General features: G+C 31.7%; 1 protein-coding gene across 3 annotated transcripts in view; it reads left to right on the top strand.

Moving 5' to 3' along the window:
• The window catches only part of LOC126978498 (uncharacterized), a 124712-nt gene extending 114357 nt beyond the window's left edge, over positions 1-10355 (top strand). For all 3 annotated transcript variants that reach the window (XM_050827336.1, XM_050827334.1, XM_050827335.1), the window contains one exon: positions 8439-10355. In XM_050827336.1, the coding sequence (XP_050683293.1) occupies positions 8439-8556 (118 nt within the window). In that variant the 3' untranslated portion in view covers positions 8557-10355. The remainder of the gene's footprint in view (positions 1-8438) is intronic.
• The last annotated feature ends 4240 nt before the right edge of the window (positions 10356-14595 follow it).

The raw sequence follows: 14595 nt of genomic DNA, 5'->3' as shown, positions 1-14595 counted from the left end.
TTGCCGTGACAATATCCGAAATCCATTCAGTGTCATGTGTCTTCGACTGTCATTGTTGTGATTTTGTGTTTGGGATATGTGTTTCATGAAATTAATTACAAAAGACAAGTAACTGTTATAAAACTCGAGCAATTGAACGTGGCAGCCTGCTTTAAACAAGAGGTGGACCTTCTTCTGTACCTCCATGGATACCGATGGAATCCTTCTCTCTTTAGTTGAAGACATATCTCCCATACCCTCATCATATACAAAATGAGTGCTAGTGCACTATTAATTTTGGTCTTAAATTAATTGTAGAAGTCCAGAGAAGTGAATAAATATGAAAATACTCGGAATTAAATAAAAACAACGATATTGATTTACCTTTGATCTGTCCCCCGTCGTTCATAAATCAAATTAAAATGATAGTTGTTGTAATATAATAGTAATAAAATGTATAACCAATTAGTATTTTTATATATTTCCAACTTTCTGTGTAGGTAAAAAAGAAACTTAATTTTAGGTAACTATAGTGGGTTGATTAACTACAGTTGTTAACTATCTATCGGATTAAACAAAACAAAAAATATAGTATAGCAAAAAGCTTTAAATTGATAAACAGACTGTATCATAACTGTGTGTGTCTGTCAATATCAAATTGAAACCTTATAAATAGCCAATATTGCAGGAAAACTCTTGTTTTGTAAGCAAGCAACATCATTTTATTTTATTTTTATTAATATTTGGCTACTTACAGCTAGCTTACAATTATAACTTATGAAATAATTAAAACTAATGAAGGCTACTTAAAAGTTTCCACATTTATGTACAACTATTGATACAATCATGTGTAATTAATCGAAAATAATAATAAAATTTCACTCATACCGAGCATTTTTTCTTGTTTTAATAAAAAAAGGATTCCTTTTGTTTGTTTTAAGTTTATACAATAGTTTAGGTCTTTTATTTATCGATTGAGGCAGTACGAAGACTGCCGAGTAAGCTAGTAATTTATAAATATTTGCTCGAGCAGTTTTGAAACTTTGACCTACATGGGGATCAAATAGGAGATAGGTTCACAGGGAAATATATAGAAAAATATTAAAGAGACTGTCCACAATGACAAGGGATGTCACAGAAAAGCGCTGCCAGCAGCGGAAAGAGCAGTTTGTAAAAATTTTTTCCAAAATAACTATTCAAAAACAACACGTCATACAAACATTTCCTTAATGTATAGTTCAAGACGACGGGAAGAAAAATTAATTCATCTCCTTTATTATCAATGTAATTATTGGCACAATGGGATTCTAATGGAGGTGGTTTTGAATTTTTTTGATGTAGTAAAATCGCCATTTTCAGCAAAGCCATTTAGTTTTCTGATTAGCAGAATGAAGTACCAGGTGATGTAACAAGATATTTCGCGCTTACGTAAAGAATAGTAACACTGATAATATTTGTTTAATATGCTGCATATTATACTTTTGTAAATCGCAAAGGCCAGGACACAATGGTGATTAAATTTGAACACGCTTGTGTATTGCCTGCGGCGCAAACCCACAAATTTAGTTGTTCATTTCAATTTGACCACGTAAAAGCTCAATATCCAATGACATTGGTTTTGTAAATGAACTGCAAATTTGTTCTGTTTATTTCGCAGATCATTTTGAGCAATAAATATTATTTGCTTTTGAATATCGGTTATGTAATTAATTAATACGAGTAGATACGAGTATTAATAACTCCTACCAGTAATTACTTTGGGTTAAATCTTTCATTCAATTAAAATTTATAAAATGGATGTGTAATGTTTACTATACCTGCAGATATATATTGACTGTATTTAACATTTTAAATCTCAAAATATAAAAACTTATAAAATATGTTTCATAGCAACAGAATTGTTGTTTATACTCGTGTGTTTCTTTTGAAATTATTCGTTTTATCTTTAATTTTTTGTTCTTTTAAAGAGATTCTAAAACAAACACACATAATATAATGCGCTGAAAATTATAAAAATATTAGCTGTCGCCCGCGGATTCGCCCTTGTGGTTTATTAATTAAAAAGTAGCCTGTGTCCTCCGCATTCAGACCATCTATATAAAATTTCTTCACAAACGGCTCACCGCTCCTCCAGCCGGCTCTGCGCGCCGCCGACTTATGTAGAAGGCGCTAATTGGTGCTCCACTCAAATCAATCTTGTCGCGATAGTTTTAAACTTTTCGTCCAAATTACTAAGTGTAAAAGAAAAAGATATCTAAATAAAGTTTCAGCATCAGAAAAACTAATATGGTTTAAAAATTAAACTTATTTACGACTGTGAGCTCTCTAGTTGGCCAAGCTTACTTGATTTAAGTCTCGAGTCGTAGAAAGCCAGACTTTACATTTCAGTTAGTCGAATTACACAAAATCTATGTGGTATAAATAAGAAATGAGAAACCTATATTACTATAGAGTATCAACAAAATTTGTTTCGCATTTTTTGCGTGAAAGCGTAACAAACATCCTTTAAACATACATTGTCAAAGTATTTAGTCATAAAAAGTACCAACACCCTCACACACATACACATTCTTTCACATTTATAATATTAGTAGGATGATATGATGATTAAAATTATAAATTATAGCAGATTTTATTTTCTCATTACTGAAGTGTAATTTGGTCTGTTGAATTAGTTCGGATATACGAATATCAAACCCATTACATACGACTATCATTACAATTTTCTCTGCTACACTAGCACGTTCACGATTGCTCGCAGTGTCTATTAATGTATGGAAACAAATAACACGACTGAACGGGCACACGATTTGCCACACGACTAGATTTTAATTTCAAACGTCTTCAGTTCTAGATCTGAAGCCTTTAATTTAAATACGTTTTGGTTGCTCTCTCTCTGAGCAAACATTAGTTAACGTACCAATTTATTTTTGTATTTGTACGTACTGTCCGGATAAGCAGAAACAAGAAGTGATAATATTACTTAAAACATGCAAAAGTTTGTGAGTGTATGTGTATGTTTGCTACTTCTTCACGCAAAAACTACTGAATGGCTTTTAATGAGACTTTACAATAATATAGCTTACACATCAGAATAACACATAGACTATAATATATGTGTAAATTATAGTATAAATTACCCAATATGTAACGATAAATATCAAGAAGCGGGAAAAAATAATGTATGATAGAATTGTGTATATCATAAAGGTCTGCGGAAAAGTCCGCGACGGCTTATATCTACCTTTTAAGGATAAGATACAATATCCATATTAATACTTTAACAAAATGACAATCATACAGCGGTTAAGTAAAAGCTGTTAACACAAATCCGATATTAATCCTTATCATTTTAAATAATTTAGTTATTTTACTCTTTACACCATACAATTGTTTAATACGCTAAGACCCCCCGCACCGTCTTGCCTACCTCAAACAAGGAACGGTAGTTGAATGGTGTGATCATTCAGAAATACATTTTTTTTTCTTTTTTACTTATTAAATAATATGATTACACATTTCCGATGGTTTTACGACTACATTATTCCCGGATACTTACATCATATATTTTTTTGTTTTGACAGAACAGCGTCTGTCGGTTTAGCTAGTGTTTTCATAATAATGCAGTGCTTGTGTACGATTTCAAACATAAACAAAAACGGAATAGTTGTAAATATTCGTTTACGTCTACATTTAAATATTAATAATACATATAATAAAAATAATACTTTATTGTCATTTTTTTACACTAACTGCTAATAACTTAAATCACAAAATTTATAATGTTTATTATATAAGACAAGTTAATGATTGACAATAATAAAATTCAAAAATGAATTTGCATATCAAAAAGGGGATCTCTAACCCCGAAATTAGTTAAAACTGTATCTTCAGTGATTCCTCGATGTTGCAATTTTTTGAGCTAAATCTTTGGAAAAGAAATATAATTAACTTCTTTAATAAAAGCAGCCTTAGAGAACGGAGTTTTAAATGGTATTCTTTTCATTAAATAATTAACCATTTCACCGTATGTTCGTCAAATGATATTCAAACGGATAGGCCACTGTTTTCAATAATAATATTTTCATCTACATTTTCAAAATTAAAACATCTTTTTTAAGGTATTAAGACAACCAACACAACTTAACATTTTCAAACAAGCGAACATTATGTTTTATTTATAAGTACTCATGAAAATGCTAGGTATTGATTGATTGTTGTTCTATCTCGTTCCCTCGGGAACTCATAGAATCTTTCTGGATAGCATGTTTTCTACTTACCCCCGATAGTGTGTGTTAAAATTTCCTGATGATCGTGTAGGAGTGAAGTCAAAAGAAAAATAACTTATTCATATTATTAAATATGATGTAAATATTCTAAGTGGTTTCATGTAAATCACTTCAGTAATTTGAAAAGGCTGGTGCCTTTCTTGTGATTCTTTAGAGCTCGAGATGGGCGGCGGTGATCACTTTTATTTAGTAAAAAATATAAATCTGCCTTATGCTCCGTCATTATACACCATATAGTCAGTTTCTTTTTGTACTGGGCAGTAACAGAATTACTACATGTTACTCTTTTAAATATTCTGCCTAATATTATGGATTGCCCTGTGCTTCGTCGATAAGTGTTCCCAGAACGTTATTTAAAAAGTACACTTTTCTAACAGGCCCGCAACGATCCTATGATTCCGATTCCTGGTGGTGTTGCAGGAGAATGCGGGCGATCACTAATCGTCAGGTGGTCCGCTCGTTTGTCCTCTTTTACTCAATGATATTTAAAAGTATAGATAGGTTACCTAGACAACATTCGGTGTTTGTAAATGATACACAAACGCACACATGAATAATTTAACATTGCAATAGCACACTACATTACGATTACACGTCAAAGAAGGATAGTAAATGCAATTATCGCAAGTGAAAAAGAGATAACTCTAATTATTTGCATAGCAAAAACACAGAATCATTCACCAGATATGATTTTTTACCGTACACCGTGATTTATGCCTAAAATACGATTTATTCATGAGTTCATGTAACAAAAGATATAAAGTAGTAAAACTACGTTTAAATTAGGTAAATTAGGTGTTATTGATTTAAAAAAAAAATTATAATATATAGCTATGTTTATGATATAAATTATTTGTACATAAAATAATAAAAAACATACAGACATACTAAAACAAAACCGAAATGTATTAACAATTTAGAGGTTCCATTTTTAGAATTTTTAAGACGGCACCCAAAAAGTTTTAAGTTTACAGTAATTATTATTTCTTGTTTATTATATTATTTATGAATGTTTTTTTGTTGAGGGTTTATTACAATAAGATAATGGGAGAAAAAGAAAATGATCCATTGATTCTTCTGCAGTTAGCAAGGGATATAGCGAAAGAGCAGTGTTACTGAAAAAACTCCTACGTAAGCACTTACTATCTACGTCCGCTACCAACCCTAAAACTTGTTTTTGTAGTTTGATAGTTCATTTACATATGTACGCACCTGTTTATTAAAAAATATTTCGTATTACATTAACTGCAACAAGGCCTTTTTTACATCATTTCCTAAATTGTCCTAAAATATACTACCTCGATCATCCCGCTGCAGACAGGGTAGTTGCGATATATTTGGAGTATTATCGTATCGTTCCGAATGTGTCGTTGTCGATTTTGTGAATAGGTCCTCGTACGTTATATAAATTCCAAGATTGATTACTAATAAAATATCAAATAGCCTGCTATTACTAATCTCATTCTATACCACCTTTATTATAAGACTTTGAAAGCCAGAACTTATTATAATCATCATAATATTATTTAAGAAAGACGCTCACTAACTAACAAGAAAACTCAAATTCCGCAATCAAGCGGTTACGAACGCTATGTATTCTGCTAAGGTTTCACTTCTGGTTGATTAATCTATGACACATACTATTTGTCCTTGTCTCGCTGCAGTTCACATCATAATCTCTATCTTGCTCGAACCACCACGTTAATAATTCGAGATTTATTTGTAAATAAGAAATAAAATCGTGATAAAATACAAATACGACGTTCTTTTACATACTTTCGTATGGTATGAAATACATTCATTATTTATATATCTTGTAAACATAGTTTTTACATTTTCTTAACACACAGGTTGGCATTTTAGATTATTATTGTCACGCCACGAAGACGTTCCGCTTAGCTCGCTGCTATTAGCCGACTAAATGAAATTACGACAATTGTCTGAATTTGTCTGCAACATTTTGCGCGCGCTATTGCGATATCTACCTCTTTATTGTATATAATATCATTGCTTTTACTACTATAGTCGGAAATGTAATTCGATATAAAAAATGTAAACAAAGAACAAAGAAATGTCACTGTCAATATGACAATTCAGAGATTATCAACATTTTTCTCGGTAGTTTAATTATAAACTTATTTTGATTCATAATAGTAACAAATATATTAAAATAAACTATTTACAAATGTATATATATAATATATATATAAATTTCCATATTAATATTCGCCGGCTCATTCGGGGTCTCAACAGCTTGATGACGACGACTCGGAATTGGTTACTCTTATTATAAATTGTATTTTCCGCGGCCAACTTGTCCACAGCAAAAGTTTGATAATTTGTTTTTTCTCTTTTTACAATTGTTGTGAGAAGTTGAGAGTTGTGAGGTTCGGAGCTAACTTTCGGTGGCACTAAAACTTATACTGAATTGGTTTTTAGCTTTGGCAGTATGACCTTTAACCACTTTTAATAATGAGCAAGTTTACAGTGTTTTTTTTTTTAATTCGAACATTAATAATGCTCCATTTACAAAAACGCCATCGCTGTCTATATGAGATAATAGCCCGTGGTGAGGCCCTCTAAGAAGGCTTGTTTAGGAGTTTTAATTTGAGTATCAAACCACATGTACTATTATTAACTGTAATCATTGAATATCCATATTGTATAAAAGCAAAATATTCAATCTCTACTTTTTTGCAAATATAAGATACACAATATACCGCTACATAAACATGTCAATATTATAGGTCTATGTCTTATTAATACGCACCTTCATTGACCCATGTTTCGTCCTGGTAATATAAAAACCTTCCTTCTCTACGATATTGCTTTATGGTTATGAAGTATCGCTTTGTCCATAATATTATATCTTGGCTATCTTGACTATCATTTATCAACTGCTGCGGCGCTTGCGTGTAGCAAGTTTAAAAATTTATATATTTTAGGAAGATTTTTATCGTGTGAATTGAAAAATCAGGCAGATCAGGATCGGAGTTTACAGTTTAAACAATCTTAAATAATTATTAATATTTTAATCATCCATAGCAAATAATTTTAGAGTGCAACAGTATCCAACATACATACAAATAACGAAAATATCCAAACTATCATAGTAATATCATTACAGATTAAGTTTTATATAAAATTTATACTGTTAACATACTAACCTTTTTACTGTGGGTACTTCTGTAAAAGAAAGCATGCACTTTTTGTCTTATTGCTTAAAAAGTTAATTCATCAACTTTGTCTGGAATATTTTTTAGGGCCGGGTTTATAAGTTGTTTTAATTCTTCAGTGTTTTTTTTTTAATTAATACTTTTGATTACTGTCACCGCAGTAATACCTTCTCTACGAGCCAAGTGTTTTTAAGCTTCTAACATATTGCCAGTGTCAAAGCTAAGTTTGCACAAAAAATTTACATTTAAATTTTTGGATGTATTTAATGCTATATTACAAAGAGGAAACGTTGTGCAGTATTTATTTTTATGTATTTATACTACAATTATATTTTTTAAATGATATTTTAGTATATTTCAACACGCACAGCGGAAAAGGTTAATATTTTTAGTTGGTGCTGCCATTGTTTACCTTACAGCTTAATGAATTGGAGTTGCGTTCGGCGAGCAAGTGTCGGAGGAAGTGAGGTCAAGTTGCTTAGCGATATATAAATTAATATCTATGTAAATTATTTTATGATTTATCAATTATTTGCTATTTTTGTGAGATATTATTTCACATTGTTTTTTGTTTTTATTTATAAATGTTTTCATGATTGATATCTGTCACTGTTTCTTCAAGTGAAAACTTCTGACAGCGTTGGGCATCTTTTGAGATTGGAAAAATCCGCTACCGACACCTCTCTATATTGGCCCCGTTTACACGAGAGATGAGTTTGGATTGAAATACATTAATAAATTAAAACATTACTTGGCATGTCAAAAACTCCACACGTAATTGATTAAGTTTTCACTTCTGTCGGCACTCTCAGAGTGCCATTATTTTTTCCAGTAATTTTTAAATGGTGTATATTGCATTGTTACATAACATAAAATATGCTTTACTTTTAATTTTTTAATTATGTTACTTTTTATGCTTTCAGTGTTGCATTCTCTTGTTAATCTTTTCTATGTGAAATGTATCAAAATTAATTGTATCCCTTATTGATTTCAGGTTTGTGATATTGAAAAACGTACGCCGTGACTTAGTAAGCAGCCTTCCATTGCCTCGACGACTACTCGACTACTTAAACGCGACACACTACTACTCAGAACATTTATCTGATCTGTAATTAAGTTAGAAGATCGGGCGCCTCATTACTTCCTATAAGTTTTATCATATTTTATGAAGCTTTCGTATACATAATACTAAATTGATGAAAAATTTATCAATTCTGACATTCTATCACTCTTGTATCTGTATATATTTTCCATTACTATATCATAATGTAATAAATTACTTAGTTTTTAGTTAGATAATGGTTGGACCTTAAAATATTAAGTTTACAGTCATTATTCGTTGATATTTTCGTTTTTTACATTTATACCTATCATCTAAACTATTTTCCAGAGCGCTGGGCCTTGAACACCGTTTTCCTTTCTATACGAAGCTTTATCCTTTCGGCCTCAGAGATCTTAATCTCTGGAGCTATTGTCGTTCATCCTATCTGTATCTGAAGCATCCACGCATGCCGTTGTCTTTTCTAGTCAGGCTGCATATATATTTGTTACTAGAATTGGTAATTAAGTGCTAAAAAGGTAACTTAATATCATTAGATCGTTCGTAGCCATTGTATATATACTATTTCCTAAGTCTAAATTTTAGTAAAACTTAATTCGTATCTCCAAATTTATGAATCGTATGTTTATCGACGATATATGGAAAAGTATGTATTAATTGTTTCCCCGGTCTCCTTCGGATAATTTTTCTGTGATATTAATTTCGCAGAAGTTAACTAGCGCGTTCCAATTAATTTCGCTCACCATTAAGCGCATACCAATTCTAGTGGAAACAGATCTCGTACTAGCGATATAACTTCCAATGATTTACCAAGTCATGCATAAATTATTACGGTCAATTAATGGATTGGTTTAATGCACTTGGTTTTCGCGTACATGTTAATTTGACTGTATTTATTGATATGCGTAAGTTTTATCAATTATTTAATTTATATGTTGTGATCAGACTAATAAATGATTGACGGAGAACGGATTGTTTTTGTAACTTCGTTAATTATTATTAAATATTTTCTACAATTTAAGTAGCTGTTTTTTGTGATTGTCGTCTCATTACATAATTAATAGTATAATTGTTAATATTATTTAGGTACTTACTTTTGATCTTGATAATGATTATTATTAATAATTAATTTTTAAATGAAATCAATTTCAATATGACGAATTCTACTTCATTTACAAATTAGAACATAAACATAAAATTCGAGTCAATAACCATATGGATAGGTAGGTAGATACATATCGATTTCCCGTTATTTGAGTTAAACAAGTGTATTGAAGCCAATCAAAATTAATTATGTAATGAAAGTGTGTTATTGTTTACATTACAACAAATTTTTCAGAAATAACGTTAGTGATTCAATGTCTCGTAATTTTACGTTTTTTGAAATGCTTTTGGATAATTTAGCTATAAACATATCAATTAAATAGCATTAACAGCTTGCAAAGCACTGCTGTTGTTAAATAATTAAAGGTTAAGGGGTCATTCGCTTTACTAATGGTCAGTAAAATGTAAAGGCGAACATAACAAGAACTGAACAAAGTTAGTGTTCAGTGTTGAAAAAAATCTTTTAAGAAGCACGCATCCTTTTTGTGTCACATCAGACAGGAAACTTGCTCTTGCAAACTTTTTTAAAGACAACTTTCACACACGCTTTAACAACTGTCGTTTATTTTAACGTACGACTGCATGCTGTTTGTAAAGCTGACTCTCAAACCCCTAGAATAGTTTCAGAATATTATTTATTGTGATTATTAGTTTGTATATTTCTAAAACTCTACAGTGTTACTAAAAATGCATTAGTTTCAATCTAACCAAAGATGTAATGTAGATGATTAAATTAATAAATTATTATTTTGTTCTTTTTGTTTATTAACATTCCGTTTGAAATGGTAGCTATTAAATATACAGTTTTATAACACTATAATTGATTTACATCGATATTGTATAGATAGGTGTATATACACGACAGAGGTTCGCGTATAGGTAAGTGATTATCCAATTAAACTGTCCGGCCACCTTACATGAAGTATTCAGCCTAGTCTTGTCTGGCCCTGTTTGCATCTTTGTTCAAGTCTTTATTTAAATATGTTTAATAGTTACCATTATTACTAACACATCTTAAATTTAATTATTTATTGGTACATAAAAATGTCATTAAAATATGTATAGGTTAGTTTTTTGTATTAAGATTAAACATACTTAGTGTAAGACTTATCTAATATAATTGGTGATTTTGTATATGCTATAAACTATCAGTTCATATTTTTCAATGAATATTTGTTATCGGATTGGATTTAAATCTTCTACTTCTGAAGTTATTTTCATTCAAAGTTAATAATGAACTTTTTCCGAACTGCGCCCGTAACATGTGATTTTGAAACTATGGACACTGATTATAAAAGCCGTTAGTTGAAGCCAGGAAAACGATTGTACGAATTTCGGGCATAAGGAAATCTGAATGCGGAAAACAAATATAGAAAGTCAAATCGGCACGTTGGTTTGTTTGTTGTTTGGTGAACAAGGACATGACAAAAGTAACGTGGCACGCACCATTGTGTCAGGACAGCCATTGTGGGTTGGGCATACTCCAAGGTGGTTTTGTATATTTGTATAAGTATTTTTCTAAGAGTTAATATATTAAATCTCTTAGAATGATATCTCGAGAACTTTGATTTGTATTTTTCACTATATCCCAAAGCTTCGATTCTAGTTAGGTGTGGACTTTTGCAATGATCGGTCTTAGGTAGTTGTACTCATTGGGGCGACATAGAAGTCAAGATATGCTTTACGTATATATTCCAGGTTAGAGTTCTCCTACGGCGTTCCCACTATCGGCCGGTTTTATCTGTTGTCCGGCCTCCTATAGCGTTGTTTCTACCTATTTCTATCTGCGATTATTATTTATAAAGATCTGTTATGGATGCGAGTTGACCCTTGGCACCTTGATTTCACAAGGGCTGATATGCTTTGCTCGCTCGGATAAAGAATTTCTGAAACTTGTATTTTGCCGATATTCATAGTATGTCTTATTAATAAGCGCGATGAAAAGTTTCTCCAAGTTTCAAATTAATTCTCCCTGCCATATAATTCTGTAGTGACCAAAGTAATATAGAGGCTAACGGCTTTACAAATGAAATTGGAATAAAATTATACCTGAGAAGAAACCAAGAATATGCAAAATGCTTACAAATAGATATTTTTTTACGATTGCTTTATTCGGACGTATAACGTTTCCCGCGTTTATTTGCAAGGCTGATTGACATTCAGAAAACTTTAGAATCACCATTGTATTGACAGTATTGTCAGCAATATCAGTCAACATTTTGCATATCCTTGGTTTATTGTTAGGTTTAACTTTATGGCAAGTTTATTTGTAAGGCCGAGGTTTTAATTTGGAATAACTTTACCTTTCGTTTATTAATCTTTTATATTTGCTTCAGGCCTGTGGCAAGTCGTCTCTTCAAAGAAAGACGGCGAATGAAAGAAATCTCGTCTCCACCTCTTTTACCGCTGCGCAACACATTATTGTAAAAATTGTTTATTTCTAGCATTGTTATAGTTATTAATGCAACTGTTGCGTAATAAGGGGTATTAAAATGCGTATTTGAATGCCTAATTATCAACAGTTGCATACAAGACTTTATCTACACTCATAATATGAATCCTCTATAAAATATTCTGAAACAGTTAGCTTACTGCTAACATTAAAAAAGCCAATCCTTATAACCATTACATCATCCAAACGAGTGTTGTAATGTTGTACTGAATTTCATTACAACACTCGTTTGGATGATTTAATGGTTATCTGGACATTGGGTGTTTTAATGTTGGCAATAAGCTAACTGTTTTAGAATCCTTAATAGAGGATTTAAAGTATGGGTGTAAATAAAAATAAAAATGATGTAATACGCTTCATTTACATTAAATTTGTTTAAACCATAGGCTTAGAACATACTAACGTGTAGACGACGACGGCTTGATAATGCGTGACAATTTTGATTGTCAATGTGTTCGTTACCTAGTGGTTTAATATTCAAAAAACTACGAAGGTAATTGTATGAGTTGCTGACTTTTTATGAGTTGTCATTCAAAATCGGTTACACTACCAATTAACTTGCTTTTTTAGTCTTGCCGTTTCTCCGTTAGAGATGTCTTCTGTCTCGCACGCTCACCTAGTATATTCCAAGTCTATTGTTTAAACTAATTATCCATTTAGGTAAATAGTTTGATATAATATGCTACCAATACTAGTGAGAGGCTTCTTTGCACAGGATGCCGGCTAGATTATGGGTACCACAACGGTGTCTATTTCTGCCGTGAAGCAGTATTTAGTAAGCATTTTTGTGTTTTGATCTGAAGGGCGCCGTAGCTAGTGAAATTACTGGACAAATGAGACTTAAGTATGTTTCAAGGTGACGAGCGCTATTGTATTGCCGCTCAGAATAATTGTGTTTATCAAGAATCTTGAGCGGCACTGCATTGTAATGGGCAGGACATCAAATACCATCAACTGAACGTACTGCTCGTCATCCCTTAATTTCATTAATAAAAAACAAATGTCATATTTACAACAGTCATACACAGCGCTCAAAGTAAACTATTAACTCATTCTCACTCTTTCGACGCCTATCTTTGATATGGATTCGGCACAATCTATGTTTTTAATTTATAAAACAATAGAAGTGGCGTTAATAATAAACACAAGCCACCACATTTCAAGTTTAAGGCTTAGGTGGACGGGCGCAGTGCGACTTGATCGGGCTCGTATCACGGTATACCGATCCAAAGGTTTTTCTCTGATACTCTTCGTTTCTGTTACTTGTAAATACAAAAATCTGCAACTGTGTAAATGAAGTATAGTCGATGTTTTGTGAGGTACACTTCGGTAAATACATGAGTTCTGAGGAATTTTCGTGGTATATGCCAAATATTAGTACTTAACTAAGTAAATATATTATTAATGTTTCGTAATTTTGTTGTGGCTACCACAAACTGCTGTCGTGCAAACACTTCTAAAAGTTTGTCATAGAGACTTCTAAAAGTATTGAGAGCGATCCTTCATTAAATCTTAACTACATATGTATTCTGTAAGTGTGTATGTCCTTGTTATACACTTTAACGATTTCTCATTAAAACTTAATGTTTGTTCTATCGTATTTTAAAAATACGAACAAAATTCGGAAGGGCCTCGTGATTTTTTATAATTGTTATAATTGCAAGCGTGATAGGCAATGTGAACCTATTCTAAATATTTTAGAACTTTCTCTATAAATCAATAAAGAAAAAAGCAATCGGATCAAACCGATTGGAAAGCACAGATTCGGCAACGTTATAAATTTTGATTGTTATCGTTTCATATCAGTTGTATTAAAACGCACTTTAACATATTAAATTAATTGAATCATAATATAGGACGTACCTCTCGGTGAGTGATGTAACATTGTATGTTCTCGTAAGATTTGGTGTTGTAATTAGCAATAAGTATTAAAAACAATAATAATGTAGTTTGTTTAAATTTAAATTTTACATGTTAAAACATGTATTATGGTACATATTCTATTCACATGTCAATAATTTTAGAGGTTGATACTCGTTAAAACTCGGCCAATATTGACCGTACGTCTGTGCTGAGGCACCTACCTTTTTCGGTCTTGTAATGGATATCTTATTATGCACACTTTCTCAACCCTCAGAAAAAGTCTGTTTAAAATGTCAAACCAATTTTTACAGTCTTCACTTTGTTGGAGTTCACCATATTCGAGTTCCAAGCACGTGGGCACTTCCTCCCAATTTCGATATTCTTTGCTTATTTATTAATTATACGTTTTTGCTTTTATACGGCAACGTCCATTGCAGTTAGCATAAAAGAACTTTTTACCAAATCAGCCATACTTGCTGCCATTTATAATGGAAGTATGTGTTTTGAATGGACTTTTGAGGGGCCTCATAGAGATTTTGGTTCAGCTTCCGGCTGTAGTGCGAAAGAAGGTTGATTAAATCCGTTCGTACCCGTGCACTATTGCCTTTGTACATCGTAACTTACTGCTTTAAATGTATCGTACTCAATTCCGCGGCAACAGACACTGATCTA

Source organism: Leptidea sinapis, chromosome Z (assembly GCF_905404315.1).
Source record: "Leptidea sinapis chromosome Z, ilLepSina1.1, whole genome shotgun sequence".
NCBI lineage: Eukaryota > Metazoa > Arthropoda > Insecta > Lepidoptera > Pieridae > Leptidea > Leptidea sinapis.
Note: the sequence above shows the minus strand (reverse complement) of the source record. Positions and strands in the feature narration are given on the sequence as shown.